Here is a 22543-nt window from a genome sequence, read left to right on the forward strand (position 1 = left end):
TAAGGGGTGAGATAAGAGTGTATTTTCGTTTTTTCCCCTGTGGATATTGTTTTCCCAATGCTATTTATTAAAGAGGCTGGCCTTCCTTATTGTTTGTCCCTGCACCTTTGTCAAAAATTGACCACAAATGTATTGGTTTCTTATTCTACTGGTTGATGTGATTACTTTATGATAATACCATGCTGTTTTGATTACTATAGCTTTATAATATATTTTAAAATCTAGGAGTGACGCTTCCAGCTTTTTGCTCAAGATGGCTTTGGCTATTCAGGGTCTTTTATGGTTCCATACAAATTTTAGGATTTTTTTTTTCCATTTTTGTGAAGAGTGACATTAGGGTTTTGATAGAACACTAACTCTATAGGTTGCTTTGAGTAGTACGACATTTTAATAATATTACTTATTCTTAATTCATGAACACAGGACATATTTCCATATACTGTGCCATCGTCAATGTATTTCATTGATATTTTATAGTTTTCAGGCCCTGCAGACCTTCTGCCTTTTTCATAAATTAACTCCTAAGTATTTCAATTTTTTGGATGCTATTATAAATGGGATTTTCTTAAATTCCTTTTTTGGATAATTCATTGCTAGTATCTAGAGATGTTATTGGTTTTTGTACATTGATTTAGTAACCTGCAACTTTACTGAATTCCTTTTTTTTTTTTTTCCTTTTTTTGGTTTTTCTTTTTGGGGGGATTGAACTCAGGGGCACTCTACCACTGAGCCACATCCCCAACCCAATTTATTTTGTATTTTTATTAGAAACAGTGTCTCACTGAGTTGCTTAGCACCTCACCATTGCTGAGGCTAGCTTTGAACTCCCGATTTCCTGTCTCAGCTTCAAGCCACTGGGGTAACAGGTGTGCACCACCATGCCTGGCTTGAATTCCTTTTTTCTAACAGCTTTTGTGGTGCAATCTTTAGAAATTTCAGTATATAAGACAATGTTGTCAGCAAACAAAGAAAGTTTCATTTCTCCCTTTCCCATTTGGATAACTTTTATTTATTTTTCTTGCTCAACTGCTTTGGAAATTCTAGTACCATATTGAATATGGCTTCCTGGTCTTCTTGTTCCTACCTTTAGAGGAAAAGCCTTCAACTGTTCACCATTAAGTATGATATGAATTGTGGGCTTGTGTTATGATTTAGATATGAGGTGTCCCTCTAAAGCTCATGTGTGAGACAATGCAAGAAAGTTAGAAAAATAAAATGAAATGTTTGGATCATGAGAACCTTAACCTAACAAAGGTACTCATCTACTTGAATAGATTAACTGGGTGATAAGTGTAATTAGGTGGGGTATGGCTGTTTTGAGTACACATTTTGTTCTTGGTGAGCAGAGCAGACTCTGCTTCCTGATCATCAATGTCCTGAGCTTCTTTCCTCTGTCACTCCCTTCTGCCATGATATTCTACCTCACCGTGAGACTTGAGGAATGGAGTAGACCATGTATAGACTATGACCTCTAAAACTGGGAGCACCAAATAAACTTTTCTTCCTCTAAAACTGTTCTTGTCAGGTCTTTTGGCCACAGCAATAAAAAGGCTGACTGAAACAGCTTGTCACACATGGCCTTTATTGTATTGAGGAACATTCCTTTTATATTAAATGTATTGAGTTTATATCACAAAAGGAAGCTGAACTTTCATCAAATGCATTTTCTGTATCTACTGAGAGAATCATATGCATTTTCCCCATAATACTATTTTTAAAGAATATAGAAGATGAACAGGAAGCTCAGAGTATCCTGGGCCTGAAGATAATATCAACTAATTCATTTTCTATTATACTTAAGAATAAACACATTTCTTTCATAAGTAACAGTCTCAAATGATCATGCTCTGACATTAAAATGAACAATTATTTCTGAGTTTTATACTTAAAAATTCCATCAGATAAACATTCTATTTTTAAAATTAAGATTAAATTATTTTTGGAGGTGAATTAAGAACAAGCTTCCTCACTTCTTAGTCATTACTTATACAATACAGATTTAAATTTCATCCTTTTATCCTACAGTTACTAATTCTACTTATGTAACCCCAATACAATTGAAATTACCCAAACACTCCAGCTATAAGTTCATTCAATTTTAAAGAACTTAGAGCAAAGAATCCCTCAAATTTTCTTGTTAAGTCTAATCTAAAATAAACTTATTTTATCTTGATACACAATGTAATACATCTAAAATGTTATAGCAGATTGACTTAAAATTAATGTAAAATTAACTACTTTTAACCCTTTGAATTGTAGTTGTGTTTTTAATATTGTCAAATTAGTAACGAGAAGGAAAGCTCATCAGGTGAATACTGTGTGAATATGTCAGAAATTTTTTTTTTCAGTGCTGGAGATAAAACATGCAGAGCCTCTCGAATGCAAAGAGAACTTTCTAAAAATAAATCAGAATTTAACTAACTTGTCAAGTTTATTCCAAATAAACTCAAGTATTAAGCAGTCATACTAGAAATCTTCATTTGTCCTCCAATTATCTGAAATGTATTAAAAATGATCAGTAAAAAAAATTTCTAGCTTTATCCTATAACTTTCATTTTCAGCTTTGTTCCCTAAGTTGTCATGATAAATTATGCCTTGATACTAATTATAAGAACCAACATATGATTTTGATCCTTCTTTTAATGATATATAATATTCACAACTATAAACCTACCATGTTCTAAGTTCTGTAATAAGCCTAGAAAACAGATGAATGAAAACATATCTCTGCCCTCAAGGAGCTTAAAGTTTAGTAAGTGATACACACACACTCACACACACACACACACACACACACACACACACTCTCTCTCTCTCTCTCTCTCTCTCTCTCTCTCACACACACACACCTCTCCAGCCCCTTTTTGTATTTTATTTAGAGACAGGATCTCACTGAGTTGCTTAGCACCTTGCTGCTGTTGCTGAGGCTGGCTTTGAACTTGCAATCCTCCTGCCTCAGCCTCCTGAGTCACTGGGTCAGGTTGTCTTTTAAGGGAGCCCAGAAATTTGAGAGGAGGAATTAAAGGAGGTCTATATCTATATCTGTATATATCTATATATCTCTTATATCTATATATCTATATATATTAAGAATAGGAGGTCTTTATCTATATATGTATATATACAGAGAGAGAGAGAGAGAAACAGAGAGAGAATATGAAACTATAAGAAAGACAAAATTAATTTAAAATTATAGAAGGTAGGCAGTGGTTTCCAAGGGTTGGGATAGGTATTGGATATTGGAGACTGGAAAGGTGTAACAAGGGAATCCCTAAGTGATGGAAATATTCTGGATATCATATGCTGATCATGTTATATACATCTGTTAAAATCATTAAATTGAATGTATGCTTATACTCTCAAAATATATTATTTATCATAGGAATTTATATTTCAATTAAATCAATATTTTAAAAGGAATCAGGGAAACCAAATAGATTACTTTTGATATTGCTAAACTCTTTCATATTTCAATGAATCACAAGGTACTCTGTGAGGAAGAAACTGTTTTCTCTAAATAAACAGTTTAAAGCTCCAGCACTGTTTCTTATTTTAGACTTCTCCTAAAGATGTAATAAGCAAAAAATGTAGAGCTTGGCAAAATGCCAAACACAACAGGCTATTTCTGAGTTTATATAATATTACTACTAAAAATGGCATTTTCATAATACATATTTCCATTTATAATGTAATTATTGAAATTGTGGGTAAGAGAATACAAAATGAGAAGAGTTCTTTTTAACAACCTTGAGTCTGAGCAAATTAATTCAGATCTTTAGAATTATTTCAATTCTAGAATAAGAAAGTTGGTTTCCTATGATTTCTTTCATTTTAAAGATTCAATCACTCTTGCATAGATGAAATCTACATACAAAACCTCCAAGTAAAATCCCTAAGTCCCATATGTTGAAAGTGATGCATGAAAACAAGTTTTATCAAGTATACTGAGTATCAGAAGTGTTTTCTGAAAGTATTGAGATTGTTGATTAATTTTACTTACATCTACTATTTCTTATTAGGTCCTTTTACTCTATGTAAGAAAATGAGGGTAATATAAATTACAGTTTTAAAATTCAAAACATCATCTTTTCAAGGATAAAACTGTTAGACCAATTATGTCTTTTATTTTTTTGTATAAAAAGTTATAGAAAGAATATACATACTAATGTGTAGATACTAGTACAAATATAGAAAAACTTTTGCTATTTTTGCAAAGCTATACAATAAAAAATTAGTAATGTTATCTTTAGGGAAAGTGTCTCAGGTACAGAGAGGCAATTTTTCTATTTTCACTTTCTGCATTACTGAAAAATTTACAACATGAATATCTGTTGATTCTATTGTTTTTAAAAAATTCTCTTAGAGATTGAGTGAAGCATGTTTAAATTATATATGCAAATGTAATTTAAAACATTTCACAAAATCTATTAAAATTTTTCTGGGGACTGGGGAGCAGCAGGGATTGAACTCAGGATCACTTGACCACTGAGAAACATCCCTAGTGCTTTTTTTGATTTTTATTTAGAGACAGGGTCCCCCTGGAGTTGCTTAGTGCCTCACTTTTGCTGAGCTTGGCTTTGAACTCTCAATCCTCCTGCCTTGGCCTCCAGAGCCTTTGGGATTATAGACGAGCCACTGTGCACCTGGCTACTAAAACTTTTTATACAGGTTTAGATATCTAAGATTCTTGAAGTAATAAGCATTTCATGTATTGTTCTTGTAATTTTATATGAACAAACTGTGGTGATTATTTTCCATGTTTTAAACTATATTATTTACACTGCATAAAAGTAGTAAATGGTATTTATTTAAAAATTTGTAATGTGTAGTATTATAAAAGTCTATATTGTAAAGGCATTAGGAATTAAGAGAACTTTACTTTTAATATATTCCAAGGACTTTCGTAAAATTACACATTTCATCAGAACAAAAAGCTAAAGGGCCATTCCAAGGGAGATTAAACAAAACAAATCATATATCAAAGAGTCTTCATATATTAAAAATGGCTCTAACAGGCCAGGCCCGGTGACACACACCTGTAAGCCTTGTTCAAAGCCAGTTTCAGTAAAAGTGAGGTGCTAAGCAACTCAATGAGACCCTGTCTTTAAATAAAATACAAAATGTAGGGCTGGGGATGTGGCTCAGTGGTTGATTGCCCCTGAATTCAATTCCCAGTAAACTCCCCCAACCTCTCCCCCAAATGGCTATAATAGTAAAACAACAAAACAAAACAAAAAAATAACTTTTAGGCTGAAATCCTGGGTGATATTTCCCACACTAACAGGGGAAAAAAAAAAAGATGATTAATGATTGGGTTTTAAATTTTTTTCCTGTTTACTGAACAATATACCTGATAGTTCAGTGATTAATCCAGTTGCTTAAAGTACAAAGAACAAGGGTCATAGGTTTGATTAATTATATCTGCAAAGAATTAAAAAATATCCCTTGTTCACAGAATGTATTCTTAACTTTAAAAAGTCAACTGGCAAACCTGTGCTGCTGATCACAAAGATGAATCAGGTAAAAGCATGCGGTTGACTCAATACAAAACAAAATATTGGAAAATAACTCTTAAATTATGTTCCACTGACACAAGAGAGTATACATCACAGTTACTAATCTGTAAGTAAATGTTTCAATTATTGTGTCCATCAATTCACTGTCCTTCTGAATTGAATATAAACAAGACCTTAACCACCAACAGAAAGTAGATTGGCCTTTCAGGTAAGCTAAAAACTACATGGCACAAAACTTAGTTTTAAAAAATGATACATTTCTTATTTATACACCATATAAACATCAAATAAAATACTATACCTGTACCATCTTCTGGATCTGATACAACAATATGTGCATTTAATTCTTGCAGCTTGTGATGTAGTTCTTCTAATTTTTTGTTTGATTTTTTCAAAATGTTGTCTACATAAGCCAAACTTTTTTTATCTGTTGTTACTTTCCTCAGATTTTCAGCTCCTTCTTTGATTTTCAGTTCTTTCCTTATTTCTCTTTTGATTCGATCCTTGATGTCATCCAATTTCTGTTGCACCACTATATCTGAAAAGTCTGATTTTTGAACAGCACTCACATTCTCAGAAAGTGGAAGACTTCGAGGCTCTCCCTACAGAATAAGATAAACAGAAATATAGGAGTTTAGGAAAGTTGGCTACTTAGTAAAAATTCAGTAGTAAAGATTACATTGTTTTCAACATAAAGAAATTCTTAATTACATTATACTTAATTATATTTAGTTCTCTTTAATATGCAAAAAACTACTAATTTACCTAATAACCATATTAAATCATAAGTTCAAAAACTCTTACCACTAACATTACTTGACAAAAACATTTAATATTAAAAGAAAGTGAATTCAACATATTTACACATAAAGATATCTAACAGTTATATAAAAAAGGTTATGTAAAAATAGGGGATTTTGATATCCTGTAAACTTAATTTAGATCACAACTTCCACACTACAAATCATGGGCAAGTTATTTATCTTTTAAATACTTGTTTAATCATCTCTAAAAATCTAAATAATAACATTAGCTACCTCTTGTAGATACTGTGATAATCCAAAATATTGTGTGAAACTCCAAATATGATTCCTGGCCCACTATACTAGTCACCTAATAAATGTATTACTAAATCCTTTATGTTTGTAATTTTATCTTGTTTAAGAAAACACTTTGAAATAAATTTATATTGGCAAAAACATTTATGACCACTTTATAGCTAATGAATTAAAACACATTATAACTTGGGAAGGCTATTCAGGATTCCATTTATATGTTTCATGGCTAACTACCAAAACTGATAATTTAGTTGACTCACTACAAAAACATTACTAGAAAATACCTCTAAATTATATTCTAAGAGAACTAAAGACCAGTATATTCATCTTAATATGAAAATCAAATCACTTCAAGTTGGGTATCAATTGATTGATGGTACTGGAGATTGACCTCAAGTAATATTTACCAATGAGTTTCATCCTCAGTCCTTTTTATTTTTATTTTGAGACAGGGTCTTGCTAAATTGCTGAAGCTAGCTTTGATCTTACAATCCCCCTGCCTCAACCTCCACATTGCTGGGATTATAGGTGTGCATCCCCAAACCTCGCCTTAAATCTGTATTTAAAACAGTCTAAGTTATGTTCAAGTTATTTATATATCTTTTACTGTTTTAGGTATATAAATAACTGCATTTGTTTTAAACTTCTGTAATTCTGAATGACAAAAAACAAGGTAACAGTTACTACTAGGAAGAGTTGAGTTTGTGAAGGACATAAAAAGTAGGAAGACATACTTCACTATAGCTTCTCATGCACCTCTAGAAACACAACTTAATTAACTAAAATTTTTCTTTAATTTCTTTGCAAATTCATCCATCACACCCATATAAATAAGTTCTATTTAAATTTTTGCTGCAAGTGCTTTTTACATCTAATCTTTTACCCTTTAAACTATCAACCAAAATACATCATACAAAATACAAAAGGTAAACTAAAAGATGTTATGAGTATTAGACTTGGTTTTCATACCAATTTACCCTCTGCCTATAGGCATATTATATAAAAACTAAAGAAGTTAATTTCTATTAATCTAACCTTTTCAGGATCAACAACCCTTTTGAAATGACCAAGAAAATAGTAGATCAAAGAAAACTTCATATTTGTCTGTATGATTTCCAGATTCCACAGACTTAGGCTAAAAATTCCTGGAATACATAATCTACACCTGGGTAAGCTATAAATTTCTAATTTTTATCTATGTGGATACAGGATGATTTCTATCTGGGCCAAAATATTGTCTAGGTTTTTCAATATTATAATGGAATGTAAGTCCCATCTTTCATTTAGTTTCCCTAGTTTATGAATTTACCTTGGCTAGTTATCAAAATATTCCCCCATATGACTGTATTTAAAGAATAAAATCCAAAATTCTAGCTATCCAGCTTTATAAAAAGTACACTGTAATAAACAATGCTTAGATGAAAGAAGTTTAATCACTTTCTTCTAGATATTTTTATTTTGATTTTTATAAATTTATCAGAAAACAGCACACAAATTGCTTAAACAAATTTGTTCTTTTTTTATTTCTTTTTTTTCTTTTTTATTTTTTTATTGGTTGTTCACAACATTACAAAGTTCTTGACATATCATATTTCATACATTAGATTGAAGTGGGTTATGAATTCCCAATTTTTACCCCAAATGCAGATTGCAGAATCACGTGGGTTACACATCCACAACTTTACATAATGCCCTATTAGTAACTGTTGTATTCTGCTACCTTTCCTATCCCCTACTATCCCCCCTCCCCTTCCCTCACATCTTCTCTCTCTACCCCATCTACTGTAATTCATTTCAAATTTGTTCTTTAATAAAATATACTAAGCCAGAGGTTCCCAAAATGTCTTGGTTTATGGTATCCTTAGCATCTCAAATGTTCAATTTTGCCAAAAATACCCAATAGTTCATATAGTGAGCACTAAGGTACAAATAACTTAATAAATATTTACGTTTTGAAAATTTAGTCACTGTTTGAAATAAATACACAGAAGTTCAAAGAAAAGAAAAATTTTTATTTTTTAATAACCATAGTTATTTACTAATGAGATGTGTCTGCCTATCAAGTACTTCACAATTTCTCAAAGCTTGAAATCAGGTTAGACACTCCTATTATCATTTTCTGTTCCACTTTGCAAAGTTAATGTAGAATAGCCTAATATTAACAGTTAACTGATTTCAGTTAGTTCATGTGGCGTCTAACAATGAGGGGTGTCACTGTTTCCCTCCAAAATTCAAAATATATTTTAGGACCCAGAGTGTTTGCTGAAAAACCTAGAGTTTTGTTCTATTTGGGAATCAGGATACTAAGCTTTAAAGGCTATTAAAATTAAATGTTCATATGAAAATGGCTTCTATAATTGATATGAATCTTTAAGGCTCTTGCTTATTTCAACTAATATCTTTCCATTTTGCTCTCTAAATTCCAATCACATCAAACTATAAAAATTTATTGCAACAGATCATCTCTATTGGCTCAGTCACTATGCATGCTGTACATGTAGGATGCACCACTTGTCTTTCTGCCTTCAACTATGTCCTCCAAGTTCCTTCTTGGCCCAGTTAACTTTTATTTTGTTTCAAAGTTTACCACAACTCTTCCTGGGAAATAATTTCCTGCCCAATGCCCTCCCTTAGGATTTAGCGGAATGACCTTCCTGTGCACTCTGATACTGTGAATCTACTTGAAATAATTATCCCTTTTTTTTTTTTTTTTTGTTTAACCACTCCAAAGACCATGAGCAATTTGAGAGCAGGGCTTATGTGTGGTATATTAACTTTTAGAAATAAAAGACTTGGGGGCTGGATGTGGTGTTGTACACCTGTAGTCCTAGCAGCTACAGAGGCTGATGCAAAAAGGATCAAGAAGTTTGAGGCCAGCCTCAGCAATTTAGCAAGTCTGTTAAGCAACTCTGCAAGAGCCTATCTCAAAACAAACAAAATAAAAAGGCCTGGGGGTGTAGCTCAGTGATAAAATGCCCTTGAGTTCAACCCCTGGTACCAATAAATTGTCCTTTTTTATTTTTGTGGTACTGGAGAATGAACCCAGGGTCTCTCCTATGACTGAGTTATATCCCCAGCTCTTTTTATTTTTTAAGACAGGATCTCACTAAGATGCTGAAACTGACCTCAAAATTGTGATCCTCCTGCCTGAGCCTCTCAAATCACCAGGATTAGAGATGTGTGTAACCATGCTCAGCTAATTTGTTATCTATTTTTAATTTTTATCTTATTTGGGGAGGGGGCACTGGAAATTGAACCTAGGAACACTTAAGCACAGAGTTACAACCCTAGCCTTTTTTATTTTGAGACAGAGTCTAGCTAAATTTCCAAGTGCCTGGCTAAATAACTGAGGCTATCTTCAAACCTGGAATTCTCCTCCATCAGTCTTCCGAGTCTCTGGGATTACAGGCATGTGCCACCATGCCCAGCGATGTGTCCATTTTAAATGATTTGTTATTCACTAATTTTCTTTTAGAACTCAGAGGAATCTTTCACTTGTGCCTTTCTCTTTCTGATAAAGGGAACTTGTATTTCAGTAAGCTTCAACACAAAATTCATATAAAATCATAGCAACTAGTTTAGTTAAAATGAGGTATGAATGAGCTACGTAATAATGGTTAGCATGATTGCTTCCTCTTCTTTTCCATAAATCTGATTTTTTTTTTAATCAACCATAGTTTTACTCTTTTGTTGTGACATGGCTCAAATATCTTTTGGAAAGGTGCAAGAAACTCATAAAATTGATAATTTAAGATAAACAAATGCTCTCTTATGGCAGATAAGAAAGGTCATAATACTTAACCATTACTGCTTTTCTAAAAATTTTAATTGCAATAAACTGAAAGTTATTGGAAAACAGAACTTTCTTGCACTTGGAACAACTGAAATACGATATTTCATCTATTAAATTATGTTTCCACCCTAAAAAATAACTAAAATAATTATATCATGATGCCAGGAACATTACTAGGCAATGAAATAATATTCTTGAACTAGGTAAATAAAATTAGCTTGTGAGACCTTTGTCTCAGTAAATTCTGTTATGGGTAGAAGCAACTATTTATACCATTCCATTATACTGACTGTCAGCTTAATATTTTCATGTACTAGTTCACAACCACATTCAACAGTATAAAAATAAAAACTTCATGCTTCCCCCAAAAGTAGACATCATTTTTCATCTTTTTAAAATAAAGCAAAGTTGGATCCAACCTCTAATTGCAAACTCCATTATACAATTCATTATCATCTTCAGAAAGCATGGGATAAGAGACGAGAATCCTAAGAATGAATTCTAAACATAAAACTCCTATTAACTCTATAGGATTCTCCACCAATCAGGTATACATAAAAGAAGTATCATAATTCTTTTAATTTGCTCACTGAAATCACAAGCTTAGTCAATCCATTCTAGTCAAATTAACCTAAGACTCTGCTTTTTGCAGTCTTTAAAGTTGTTTTTTTAAAAATATTATCAATATAAGTCCATCTTAATCAAATAATTGTTTGAAAAATATGTCAATAAGTCTTTCATGGTCAGTCCAACCTTCCTATTTTTAATAACCTTAAATTTTATATCATCCCTAAAGTGAACAGAGAGTTGAATCCAAACATAAGAAATTGTGAAATCAATGTCGTTAGTATCTATGGTAGAAATATTAAAATGATTTTTGAGTAAATAGATTTCAAGTGACTAAAGAACAGGAAACTCAATAAGTAAAAATAAGAATAAAAATTACATGATTTTTCAATAAATTTAAAATAAACTAAAAACTCAGTGAATAGGTTAAATAGCAGATTAGACAAAGATAATTAGTATCTGCCAGACAAATAACTCTGAGGAATTAAATACAATTAATCACAAACAAAAAATAAAAATTATGAGAGATTAAGAAGCAGAGAAAATAAAATACCCAAGTTTCATCTAATAAGAACTCCAGAATTAGAGAATAAAGAAGCTAGGAAAGGGGGCTAGGGTTGTGGCTCAGAGGTGGAGCACTTGCCTGGCATGTGTGAGGCACTGGGTTTGATCCTCAACACCACATAAAAATAGTAAATAAACAAAATAAAGGGATTATACCCATCTACAACACACACACATACACACACACACACACACATATTAAAAAAAAGAAAAGCTGTAAAGGAGCACTATGAGACATGAGTTAAAAACTTCCCAGTACTGAAGAATGTTTCAAATTCTTTGACTGAAAGATGATCACACCAAGTTACAAATGAAAATAGTAATAAAAATAAGAAAAGACAGAATGGCATTTTATCTACAAATTATGAATTCCAAATTTAAAAATAATTTTTTTTTTTTGTACTAGGGACTGAAGCAGGGTCACCTTACCATTGAGCTATATTCCCAGTCCTTTCATTTGTTTTTTTTTTATGCTGAGACAGGGTCTTCCTAAATTGCTGAGGTTTGCCTAAAATTTTCAATCCTCCTGCCTCAGCTTCCCGAGTAGCTGGGATTATAGAAGTGTGCCATGTCATCCAACTGATAATTTTTCCTTGCTGACTAAAGAGGCCTCAAGCTGTCAAGCTTCTGTTAAGATTTTCATCCTTTATCTTAAGGTCTTAAATATCACTATACCAGGGCTGGGGTTGTGACTCAGTGGTAGAGCGTTCTCCTAGCACGTACGAGGGCTTGGGTTTGATCCTCAGTATCACATAAAAGTAAATAAATAAAATAAAATTATTGTGTCCAACTACAACTAAAAACTAAATATTTAAAAATATTTATACTAAAATAAACAAATAAAATAAACAAACAAATAAACCAAACCACTGCCAACCGAAAAAACTTTCAAAATATTATCGTTCTGTGAAAAATTACCAATAAACTAACACAGCTCCTACTTTATATCATTCCCCTGTTCACTAGTCATATGAGTTAACTGGATTAAAGGAAAATGCTGCTGTGACAGAAAAAAACTATACTGTATCATTTTTGACTATTGATAAGATTTTTAAAATAATAATGTTGGCAATAAGCCAGCTACATGACAAAGAAATAACCTTCATAAAAAGTTAATTGAAAGTTTGTAATAAGAAACTTAAAAACAGTGATTCCTTTTGACTGTGTAATTCTAATTACAGAAATCTAAGAAAATAATTAGAAATTCCTGTTATATAGAATGGCCAATTTAATAACTTTAAAGTAATAATATATGCACTGTGTTGGGCACAGACAAGACTCCATTATAAGTCTTGCAAACAGCAGTTAATCCACAGCTTGTGCTAAGTACACAGTCTTATTTCAAATTATGTTTAAAATAAGAAAAAACTGGAAGAGATTAAAATATTAACATTATCTCTGTGAAAAATTAAGAGAAATTTATTTTGCTTTTCAAAGTGTTTCATATTTTCTACTCTTTAGTAATAAAAGTTCTCTCTATTTTGTCTAATAGGGGAGAAAAGATATTTAAAAGGACTTTAAAGGAACATTCAGTTTATTTCAATTCTGGCAAATATAAATGCTTACAATGATATGTAGTATATTTGCTATTTAATTAGACTATTTTTATTCAACACAATTCCATTGCAAGGGATAGAACTATACATCCCACTCTAATTAGACCACATCATGTGCCGGCCAAGTATTTCAAATACACAAATGTGTTAATATGTATGTGTTACATACAACTATTTTTAGTTTATGAAATGAACTTCTGATTTTAGGCTGAAACATAAATTCACAGTTATGTTAGGAAAATCCCTGAAATAAAGACAAAACCAAGTGAAAGACAATGAAGAAAAAGACTGTCACTTGTGACTAAGTACTTCATTTAGGGAGACAGGAAAGGATGTTTACTCCTTACTGGCAAAATTCCCAGAGAAGATGTGAAAAAGCTGTTGCTTTTTCTACATTTCAGAAATATAAAATAGTCTGACCTCATGGATGCCAAGAAATATTAAAGTTCCATGAAAACTCACTAAGCATTATGATTCATATACTGTTTTAGCTAGAAGGAATTTCAAAAATCATTCAGCCTTACTCCCTTGACTTTATTTTACAGCAGCTAAGCAACCAGCCTGACATGACAAAGAAAAGTCAGTGACCTTGCTGGGGTTCAGAAGACTAGTCTTCTACTCTCAGTTTAGTGTTCTTTTACTCAACACCACCTTCTCAGATGGGACCCTTTGGAATACCCATTTGCCTATCTTTGAACTATACTTTGACCTAACTGACTTGCATTAAATTAGTGGATATTTTAGTGGATATTCCCTCCTTAGGTCAGGGACATTGGCAGACCCATTTTCTTTTCCTCTCTGATTTCACCCTAATCTAATCTTCTGTACTTCAAGGGGAGAGGGCAGAGCACTATGAAGTAGAAAGAAACAGTTCAAATACCAATCGTTGTCAGGAACTACACAATACAAGCATGTTATCCCACTGCCTTACCACCCATTTGCTCATCTACAACTTGGGAGTTATCTTTCCTATCTTTAAGCTTTAAAAAAAAACTATCTATTCAAAACATTCAGTGAGTGCTAGGCAACAAAAATATAAAAATACAAATGACATGACCATTCTTTCTTTCAGGTATTCAATTTATTAAAGAATACAGCCAGGAAAACCAAACTTTTGAAGAAGTAGCAAAGCCTTTACACAAATGTATGCCATACTGTGTTTTTTGTTTGTTTTAAACAAAAGCTCAGTTTGAATGTAATATAATGGAAAGAATGAAGCATTTGGAATCAGACTGGCCATGTATAAATTCTGATACTTCAACCAGGCTAAAGTATAATGAAATTATTACAACTATCTTGATTATATTATTTCTAAGTCTCATAATGGTTATTCCCACACATAGCACTGAAGCAGACAATGCTTACATAATACCCATCCTTCCAATATCCTTACTAAGAAAACTCATTTTGTGTTAGATCCAATGAAGTATAAAGATCAAATTCTCTCTTGCCTAAAGTTATATAATAATCTTGTCAAAGATAACTAAGTCCAGGATTTGGGGGAAAGCTTTTATTCCTCCCTTTCTTTTTGCCTGGAATGCAGACCCAAGGCTTAAAAATGCACCAATAAGGGTTTCAGGACAAAACCAACATACTATGAAAGGAGAGAAGGAGAGAAAAAAATCAATTCCCGATGGCCTACTTGTTTACCCTTAATCATCTTGTTTTAGATGAAAAATAAATGTTTATTTAAAGCAAAACTATAGGGCTTTGTAGGTTAATATAAAGAATTTAGCTTTTACTATGAATGAAATGGAAACTCAGGGCAGGGTTAAGGCAAAGAAATGATACAGCCTGGCCTCCTGTGTTAAGAGTAGATTTGAGGGATACCGGAAATCCATTTTGAAGCTGATAGGTCTTGAATGAATCCTGCCTCCCTCCATTCATATCCTTCCATGCTGATGCTGAGTAGACTCTGAATTACTCTGATAGTGTGTGGTAGAAGTGACATTCTAGTGAGAAGGAAAAAATGAAAAGCCCACTCATAATTTAGGTTAAAGTGTTGATGACAGCCTATCCAAGACTCTTGGTGGAATTAATATGTATTCTGAGATCTGAGAAAGATTAAGAGTTATCCAAAAGGAATGAAAGGTGTCCCTACTTGATGCCAAGAAAGGTAGAAGAAGAAAGCAGACCAATTAGGAACTTTAGATCTTGAGGAAGACAAAGTAGTAAATTTTTCAGGTTTTCTCTTCTCCCTCCAAAGCCAAAAGGTAGATGTGGGCAACTGGGGAGGTCCCAAGAAAAAGCTGTTTTCTTTGTTCAAAGAATAGCGAAACAGGGCAAGCTATTTATTAAGGACAGATATTAAGTTTTCTGACAGTACCAATTCTACTCTAGCCAAGCATATTTCCCTCCTTGCTATGTCAGGGGTTATACAGTGGGGACTTGTAACAGGTTAGCATAGCAACAGCAGATATCCCAAGACAGTCCGTATTCTTCTTCCCTGTCCATATAGATGTAATGGGGAGCCTGAAGACCTGATCTCCATTTGGTAGACTACAGTTTCCTTCTCCCATTAGTGAAGCGGTATCTGCAAAAATCAAATGGAGAATCTGCTCTCCTGCTCCTTCAAGTACAGCATGGCTTTATTCACCTTACAGAAGAGATCAGAGATCAGTACAGACCAAGTTGTAACTCTATGCTCCCACCTAGCAAGAGTAGGCAGAATAGGGAAATAACATTTCTTTCCCTCATCAACATGGTGGCCATGAAGATCTACCACACTTCCAGGAGTGTAAGATGATTCTGGGGGAGAAGATGACTAAGAAACTGTAATTACTCTGGTTCCCCACTTGCATAACATCAAAAGAAAATGAGTAGGGATTCTGGACTTTTACTTCCCTCTTGGCAATGGCAGATATTCTAAAAAAGCAACTCCCACCTCACTGGTATGTTGCCAATAAAGACCAAGTGCAGAGTTTACAATTCTATTCTTACCCAGAGTGGACAGGCTGCCTCTTGAACACCTCTGGGTAGGAAAGGGAGATTATAGAACATGACAAACCTTAAAAAAAAAAAAAAAAAAAAAAAAAAAGATTCTTTAAGCCTTCATGAAATGTCTTGGGTAGAACCAGGTTTAGGCAAAACCAAGTTGCACATGAATTAATAAGTGAAAAAGCTGAAAAATATACCACACTAATGAAATCCAGGTTTTCAGAGTGGGCTTCCAGTAAGGCACAAGTAAAGCAAAACAAAGCAGAATATCAATGCAGGCACCCTGGAAAGTAAATTATTAGAATCCAGCCAACAAAAGTATGCTAGGACCTATGTGTTAAACCTAAACAGGATGAATACAGGCTAAAATAGGAGACTTAAATAAGATAGAGGGTATCATAACAACAAAATGTCCAGAATACAATTTTTAAGTCACTCACCCAGGACCCAGAAAAGGAAAAAAAAAAATTACAGTTTGAATAACAAAAGAAAACCAAATGATGCCAATACTGAGATGACTCAGAGGTGAAATTAATTGGTCATGACTTCAATTCAGCCAACAATTATGAACAATCTTAAAATAGGTGGATACTAACACTCATAAAATGACAGAGAACTAGAGAGAGAAAAAAAAAAAAAAAGATGCCAAAGACCTAGGAAATTACCAAAAAATACAAAAACTAAAATCAAAAGCTTTCTAGATGGGCTCAATAATGAATGAAGGTGACAGATCAAACAATAACAAGAATAATAAATCTGAAGACAGTCAGATCAAACTTAATTAACCTGCCCAACAGAAAGGAAAAATACAGAAATCTATAGGATAAGAACAAAGATCTGACATTTGTGTAATTGGGGTCCCAAAGAGAAGCAGAGCATTGGCCAAGAAGAAGGAAAAAAAAAATTGAAAAGATAATAACTGTAAATATGCAAAATCTGGCAATAGGCTTAAATCTACAAGTTAAAGAAGCTGAGAAAATTCCAAAAAGAAAAAAAAGATAATTCCAGAGACATCCAAAGAAAGCAAACATATATCAAAATGAACTTTTGAAAACTGGACAGAAAGAAAACACTTTCAAAAGCAACTAGAGATAAATGTATTTCTCAATAGAAATAATAGAAACTAGAAGAAAATGGTCTAAGGTTTTAAGTGCTGAAAGAAGTACTGTTAATCCTGAATTCTATACCCAGTGAAAATACCCATCAGGAATTAAGAGGAAATGAAAGTATTCTCAGACAAAGAAAAACTAAGGGCGTCTGTCACTAGCAATCCTATCATTAAAGAATGGTAAAAGGGAGGGCGGCAGGCACGGAGAGATCAAGTCTCTGACCTCTTCAGCTGTGCGGGCATAGGGAGTCGTAAACAACCTAAATCTGTTTGCTCAGGATCACTAGGCAATGCTGAGCTGACGTGGATCTGGGGCGAACAGTCTGGGCCTCTCAGAACTCACACTGAGCCCGGATCGGCTGAATTCAAGCTCCCATTCGCCTGCTTCCCGCAGACAAACAGCTGTGACTCAGCAGTAATCCATCCGGCTGAAACAACTGGTCAGCCCTTCTCATCCTACGGAGGTAAATGCCTACCGAGCCTTCATAGGTAGTGACCACAGGTTTGAAACGGGGCTTGGGAGAGACAGTAAGGACCCACCTGTTGCATTGGTGCCCGGCAAAGGGAAACGAACTGTTGCCATTTGCAAGAGATACCACCGTGGCAGAGAACTGACGTCATCAGACTGCGGCGGAGGAGACAACTTCATTGAAACCTGCAGCTACAGGTGTGTAATTCCCTAGCCTTCCCTCTCCACATATCAGGGAAACCTTAAAGGCCCCTCCCAGCTCTCCCGTGAGCATGATAGCCAGACCAAGGGAATCAGAGGTGGTGCGGGACCCGTGGCGCGGGACCCGCGGTGCGGAACTACCACTCCCACCAGGGCTGACTGCTGAGGCCTCTTGCACCAGCTACCGGGGGCGTGGCTACCAGAGGGCAAGTAAAATTCCCTGAGGATTCTCAGCCCCAAGCTCTACAAACTTAGGGTCTGAGGGAATGGCAAACTGGAAGAGTGTGCCCAGTCGTTCATGAAAACAGGGCTCCCGGGAGCAGCAGACCTGGCGTGTAGCCAGTATTGTGGTGAGCGGCACCCATGAGAGGGGCCTGGCTAGAGGAAAAGTGGGAAGTGACTAGACACAAGAGGAGGCCCTAGGCACTCAGGATTGGAGACTCGCCCAGTCTGGGAGGAGCTGCTGCACAGTGATTGGTTCCCGCGTATTGACAGGAGAAACTTGGCCTGGTGGGCACAGCGCCACCTACTGGAAGAGAAGTTAATCAAACTCTAAGACTGCATTTATTAGATTTTTTCTCTTTTTCTTTTCTCTTTTTTTTTTTGATTTGGGTTTTTCTTTCATTTTCATTTTTCTTTCTTGTTTTTTAAAATTTTTTAACAATTTTTTTAATTTTTTTTCTTCTAATTTTAATTTTAATTTTTTTCATTTTTTTTTAAAAAAATTCTTTTTTTATTTCCTATTTTTTTCTTCTTTTGTCTTTTCATTTCTTTTCAATTATCTTATCCCCCCTTCCTTGAATTCTACCTGCTTACTCTCATTCTCTTTAGTGACTTCTTCCCTTTCCTTCTAATACCTTTCCTCCCAAGCATCAAATAAATTTATAGGAGTAAACAGTAACTCAGCAGTCAAACAGAACAAGAAGTAACATGAGCAGCTTCAAAAAGCAAGGAAGAAAAGGAGTACAAACTATGCAGGACAGCCTAAATATTCAGGAGGACCTAGAGTCATCAGAAAAATGGTCATATAAAGAACTCAAGGAACACCTTAGACAGATGGAATGGAACATTAAAGAGGATACAAGACAGCAAATTCAAGCGGCGAAAGAACACATTGAGAATGAATTACATAAACAGATAAAAGAAGAAGTTAAGCATCTTTATCAGGAGATAGAGATTATAAAAAATAATCAAACAATAATTCTAGAAATGAAGGAAATGATAAACCAAATTAAAAACTCAATTGAGAGTATCACTAACAGAGTGGAGCAAGTAGAAGCCAGAACGTCAGATAATGAAGACAAAATATATCATCTTGAAAAGAGTCTAGCCAACTCAGAAAGGCTGGTAAAAAATCACGAGAAAAACACCCAAGAGTTATGGGATAACATAAAAAAACCAAACTTACGAGTCATCGGGATAGAAGAAGGTACAGAGATTCAAACCAAGGGAATGAGTAACCTGCTGAATGAAATAATTACAGAAAACTTTCCAGAAATAAAAAAGGAAACAGATATACAAATTGAAGATGCATACAGGACACCGAGCACACAAAATCACAGTAGACCAATGCCAAGACACATTGTTATGAAGATATCCAATATACAGAACAAAGAGAAAATATTAAAAGCTACAAGAGAAAGGAGACAGATTACATTCAGGGGTAAACCAATAAGGTTAACAACGGATTTTTCATCACAGACACTGAAAGCAAGAAGGTCATGGAACAATGTATTTCAAACACTGAAAGACAATGGATGCCAACCAAGAATTCTGTATCCAGCAAAATTAAGCTTCAGGTATGACAACGAAATAAAAATCTTTCATGATAAACAAAAGTTAAAAGAATTTGCAGCCAGAAAACCAGCATTGCAAAGCATTTTGAGCAAAACACTACACGAGGAAGAAATGAAAAACAATAACCAAAACCATCAGTGGGAAGTGCCTCGGTAAAGACAGAGGGCGAGGGGAAAGATAATCATGGAGAAACAAACTAATTTTTTTTAAAAAGGATAAATAATCAAACATGGATAGAAATACAAACCATATATCAATAGTAACTCTGAATGTTAATGGCTTAAACTCTCCAATAAAGCGACATAGACTGGTAACCTGGATTAAAAAAACAAATCCAACAATATGCTGCTTCCAGGAGACACATCTGATTGGAAAAGACATACACAGGCTGAAGGTGAAAGGATGGGAAAAAATATACCACGCACACGGTCCTCGTAAGCAAGCAGGGATGGCCATCCTCATATCGAATAAAATCGACTTCAAGACTAAGTTAATCATAAGGGATAAAGAAGGACATTATATACTGTTAAAAGGAACCATTCACCAACAAGACATAACCATTATCAATATTTATGCACCAAATAATGGTGCTGCGACATTCATAAAACAAATTCTCCTCAAGTTCAAGAATCAAATAGACCACAACACAATAATTATGGGTGACTTCAACACACCGCTCTCACCATTGGACAGATCCTCCAAACAAAAGTTGAATAAAGAAACTATAGAACTCAATATCACAATCAAAAACCTAGATTTAACTGACATATATAGAATATATCAACCATCATTAAATGGATATACTTTTTTCTCAGCAGCACATGGATCCTTCTCAAAAATAGACCATATATTATGCCATAGGGCAACCCTCAGTAAATATAAAGGGGTGGAGATAATACCATGCATTTTATCTGATCATAATGGAATGAAACTGGAAATCAATGATAAAAGAAGGAAGGAAAAATCCTACATCACATGGAAAATGAACAATATGTTACTGAATGATCAATGGGTTACAGAAGACATAAAGGAGGAAATCAAAAAATTCTTAGAGATAAATGAAAATACAGACACAACATATCGGAATCTATGGGACACAATGAAAGCAGTTTTAAGAGGAAAATTCATCGCCTGGTGGTCATTCCTCAAAAAAAGAAAAAACCAACAAATAAATGATCTCACACTTCATCTCAAAGCCCTAGAAAAGGAAGAGCAAAACAACAGCAAATGTAGCAGAAGGCAAGAAATAATTAAAATAGGAGCAGAAATCAATGAAATTGAAACAAAAGAAACTACTGAAAAAATTAACAAAACTAAAAGTTGGTTCTTCGAAAAAATAAATAAGATCGACAGACCTTTAGCCATGTTAACGAAGAGAAGAAGAGAGAGAACTCAAATTACTAACATACATGATGCAAAAGGCAATATCACAACAGATGCTACAGAAATACAGAAGACAATTAGAAATTATTTTGAAAACCTATATTCCAATAAAATAGAAGATAGTGAAGACATCGATAAATTTCTTAAGTCATATGATTTGCCCAGACTGAGTCAGGAGGATACACACAATTTGAACAGACCAATATCAATGGATGAAATTGAAGAAGCCATCAAAAGACTACCAACCAAGAAAAGCCCAGGACCGGATGGGTATACAGCAGAGTTTTACAAAACCTATAAAGAAGAATTAATACCAATACTTTTCAAGTTATTTCAGGAAATAGAAACAGAGGGAGCTCTTCCAAATTCATTCTATGAGGCCAACATCACCCTGATTCCGAAACCAGACAAAGACACCTCAAAGAAAGAAAACTACAGACCAATATCTCTAGTGAACCTAGATGCAAAAATCCTCAATAAAATTCTGGCGAATCGAATACAAAAACACATCAAAAAAATTGTGCACCATGATCAAGTAGGATTCATCCCTGGGATGCAAGGATGGTTCAATATACAGAAATCAATACATGTTATTCACCACATCAATAGACTTAAAGATAAGAACCATATGATCATCTCGATAGATGCAGAGAAAGCATTCGACAAAGTACAGCATCCCTTTATGTTCAAAACATTAGAAAAACTAGGGATAACAGGAACTTACCTTGACATTGTAAAAGCTATCTATGCTAAGCCTCAGGCTCGCATCATTCTGAATGGACAAAAGTTAAAGGCATTCCCTCTAAAATCTGGAACAAGACAGGGATGCCCTCTATCACCACTTCTATTCAATATAGTTCTCGAAACACTGGCCAGAGCAATTAGACAGACACGCATAAATCAAAGGCATTTCTGTATATCAGCGACAAAACTTCTGACATGGAAATGAGGAAAACACTCCATTCATAATATCCTAAAAAATAATAAAATACTTGGGAATCAACCTAACAAAAGAGGTGAAAGATTTATACAATGAAAACTACAGAACCCTAAAGAGAGAAGAAGAAGAAGATCTTAGAAGATGGAAAAATATACCCTGTTCATGGATAGGCAGAACTAACATCATCAAAATGGCGATATTACCAAAAGTTCTCTATAGGTTTAATGCAATGCCAATCAAAATCCCAACGGCATTTCTTGTAGAAATAGATAAAGCAATCATGAAATTCATATGGAAAAATAAAAGACCCAGAATAGCAAAAGCAATTCTAAGCAGGAAGTGTGAATCAGGCGGTATAGCGATACCAGATTTCAAACTATATTACAGAGCAATAGTGACAAAAACAGCATGGTACTGGTACCAAAACAGGCGGGTGGACCAATGGTATAGAATAGAGGACACAGAGACTAATCCACAAAGTTACAACTATCTTATATTTGATAAAGGGGCTAAAAGCATGCAATGGAGGAAGGATAGCATCTTCAACAAATGGTGTTGGGAAAACTGGAAATCCATATGCAACAAAATGAAACTGAATCCCTTTCTCTCGCCATGCACAAAAGTTAACTCAAAATGGATCAAGGAGCTTGATAT

General features: G+C 34.1%; 1 protein-coding gene across 2 annotated transcripts in view; it reads right to left on the reverse strand.

Moving 5' to 3' along the window:
• Positions 1–22543, reverse strand: part of PKN2 (protein kinase N2) — a 130111-nt gene that overhangs the window by 65256 nt on the left and 42312 nt on the right. For both annotated transcript variants that reach the window (XM_081305063.1, XM_081305062.1), the window contains one exon: positions 5818–6118. In XM_081305063.1, the coding sequence (XP_081161189.1) occupies positions 5818–6118 (301 nt within the window). The remainder of the gene's footprint in view (positions 1–5817; positions 6119–22543) is intronic.

Source organism: Spermophilus citellus, assembly GCF_964194105.1.
Source record: "Spermophilus citellus genome assembly, chromosome: 9".
NCBI classification, from domain to species: domain Eukaryota; kingdom Metazoa; phylum Chordata; class Mammalia; order Rodentia; family Sciuridae; genus Spermophilus; species Spermophilus citellus.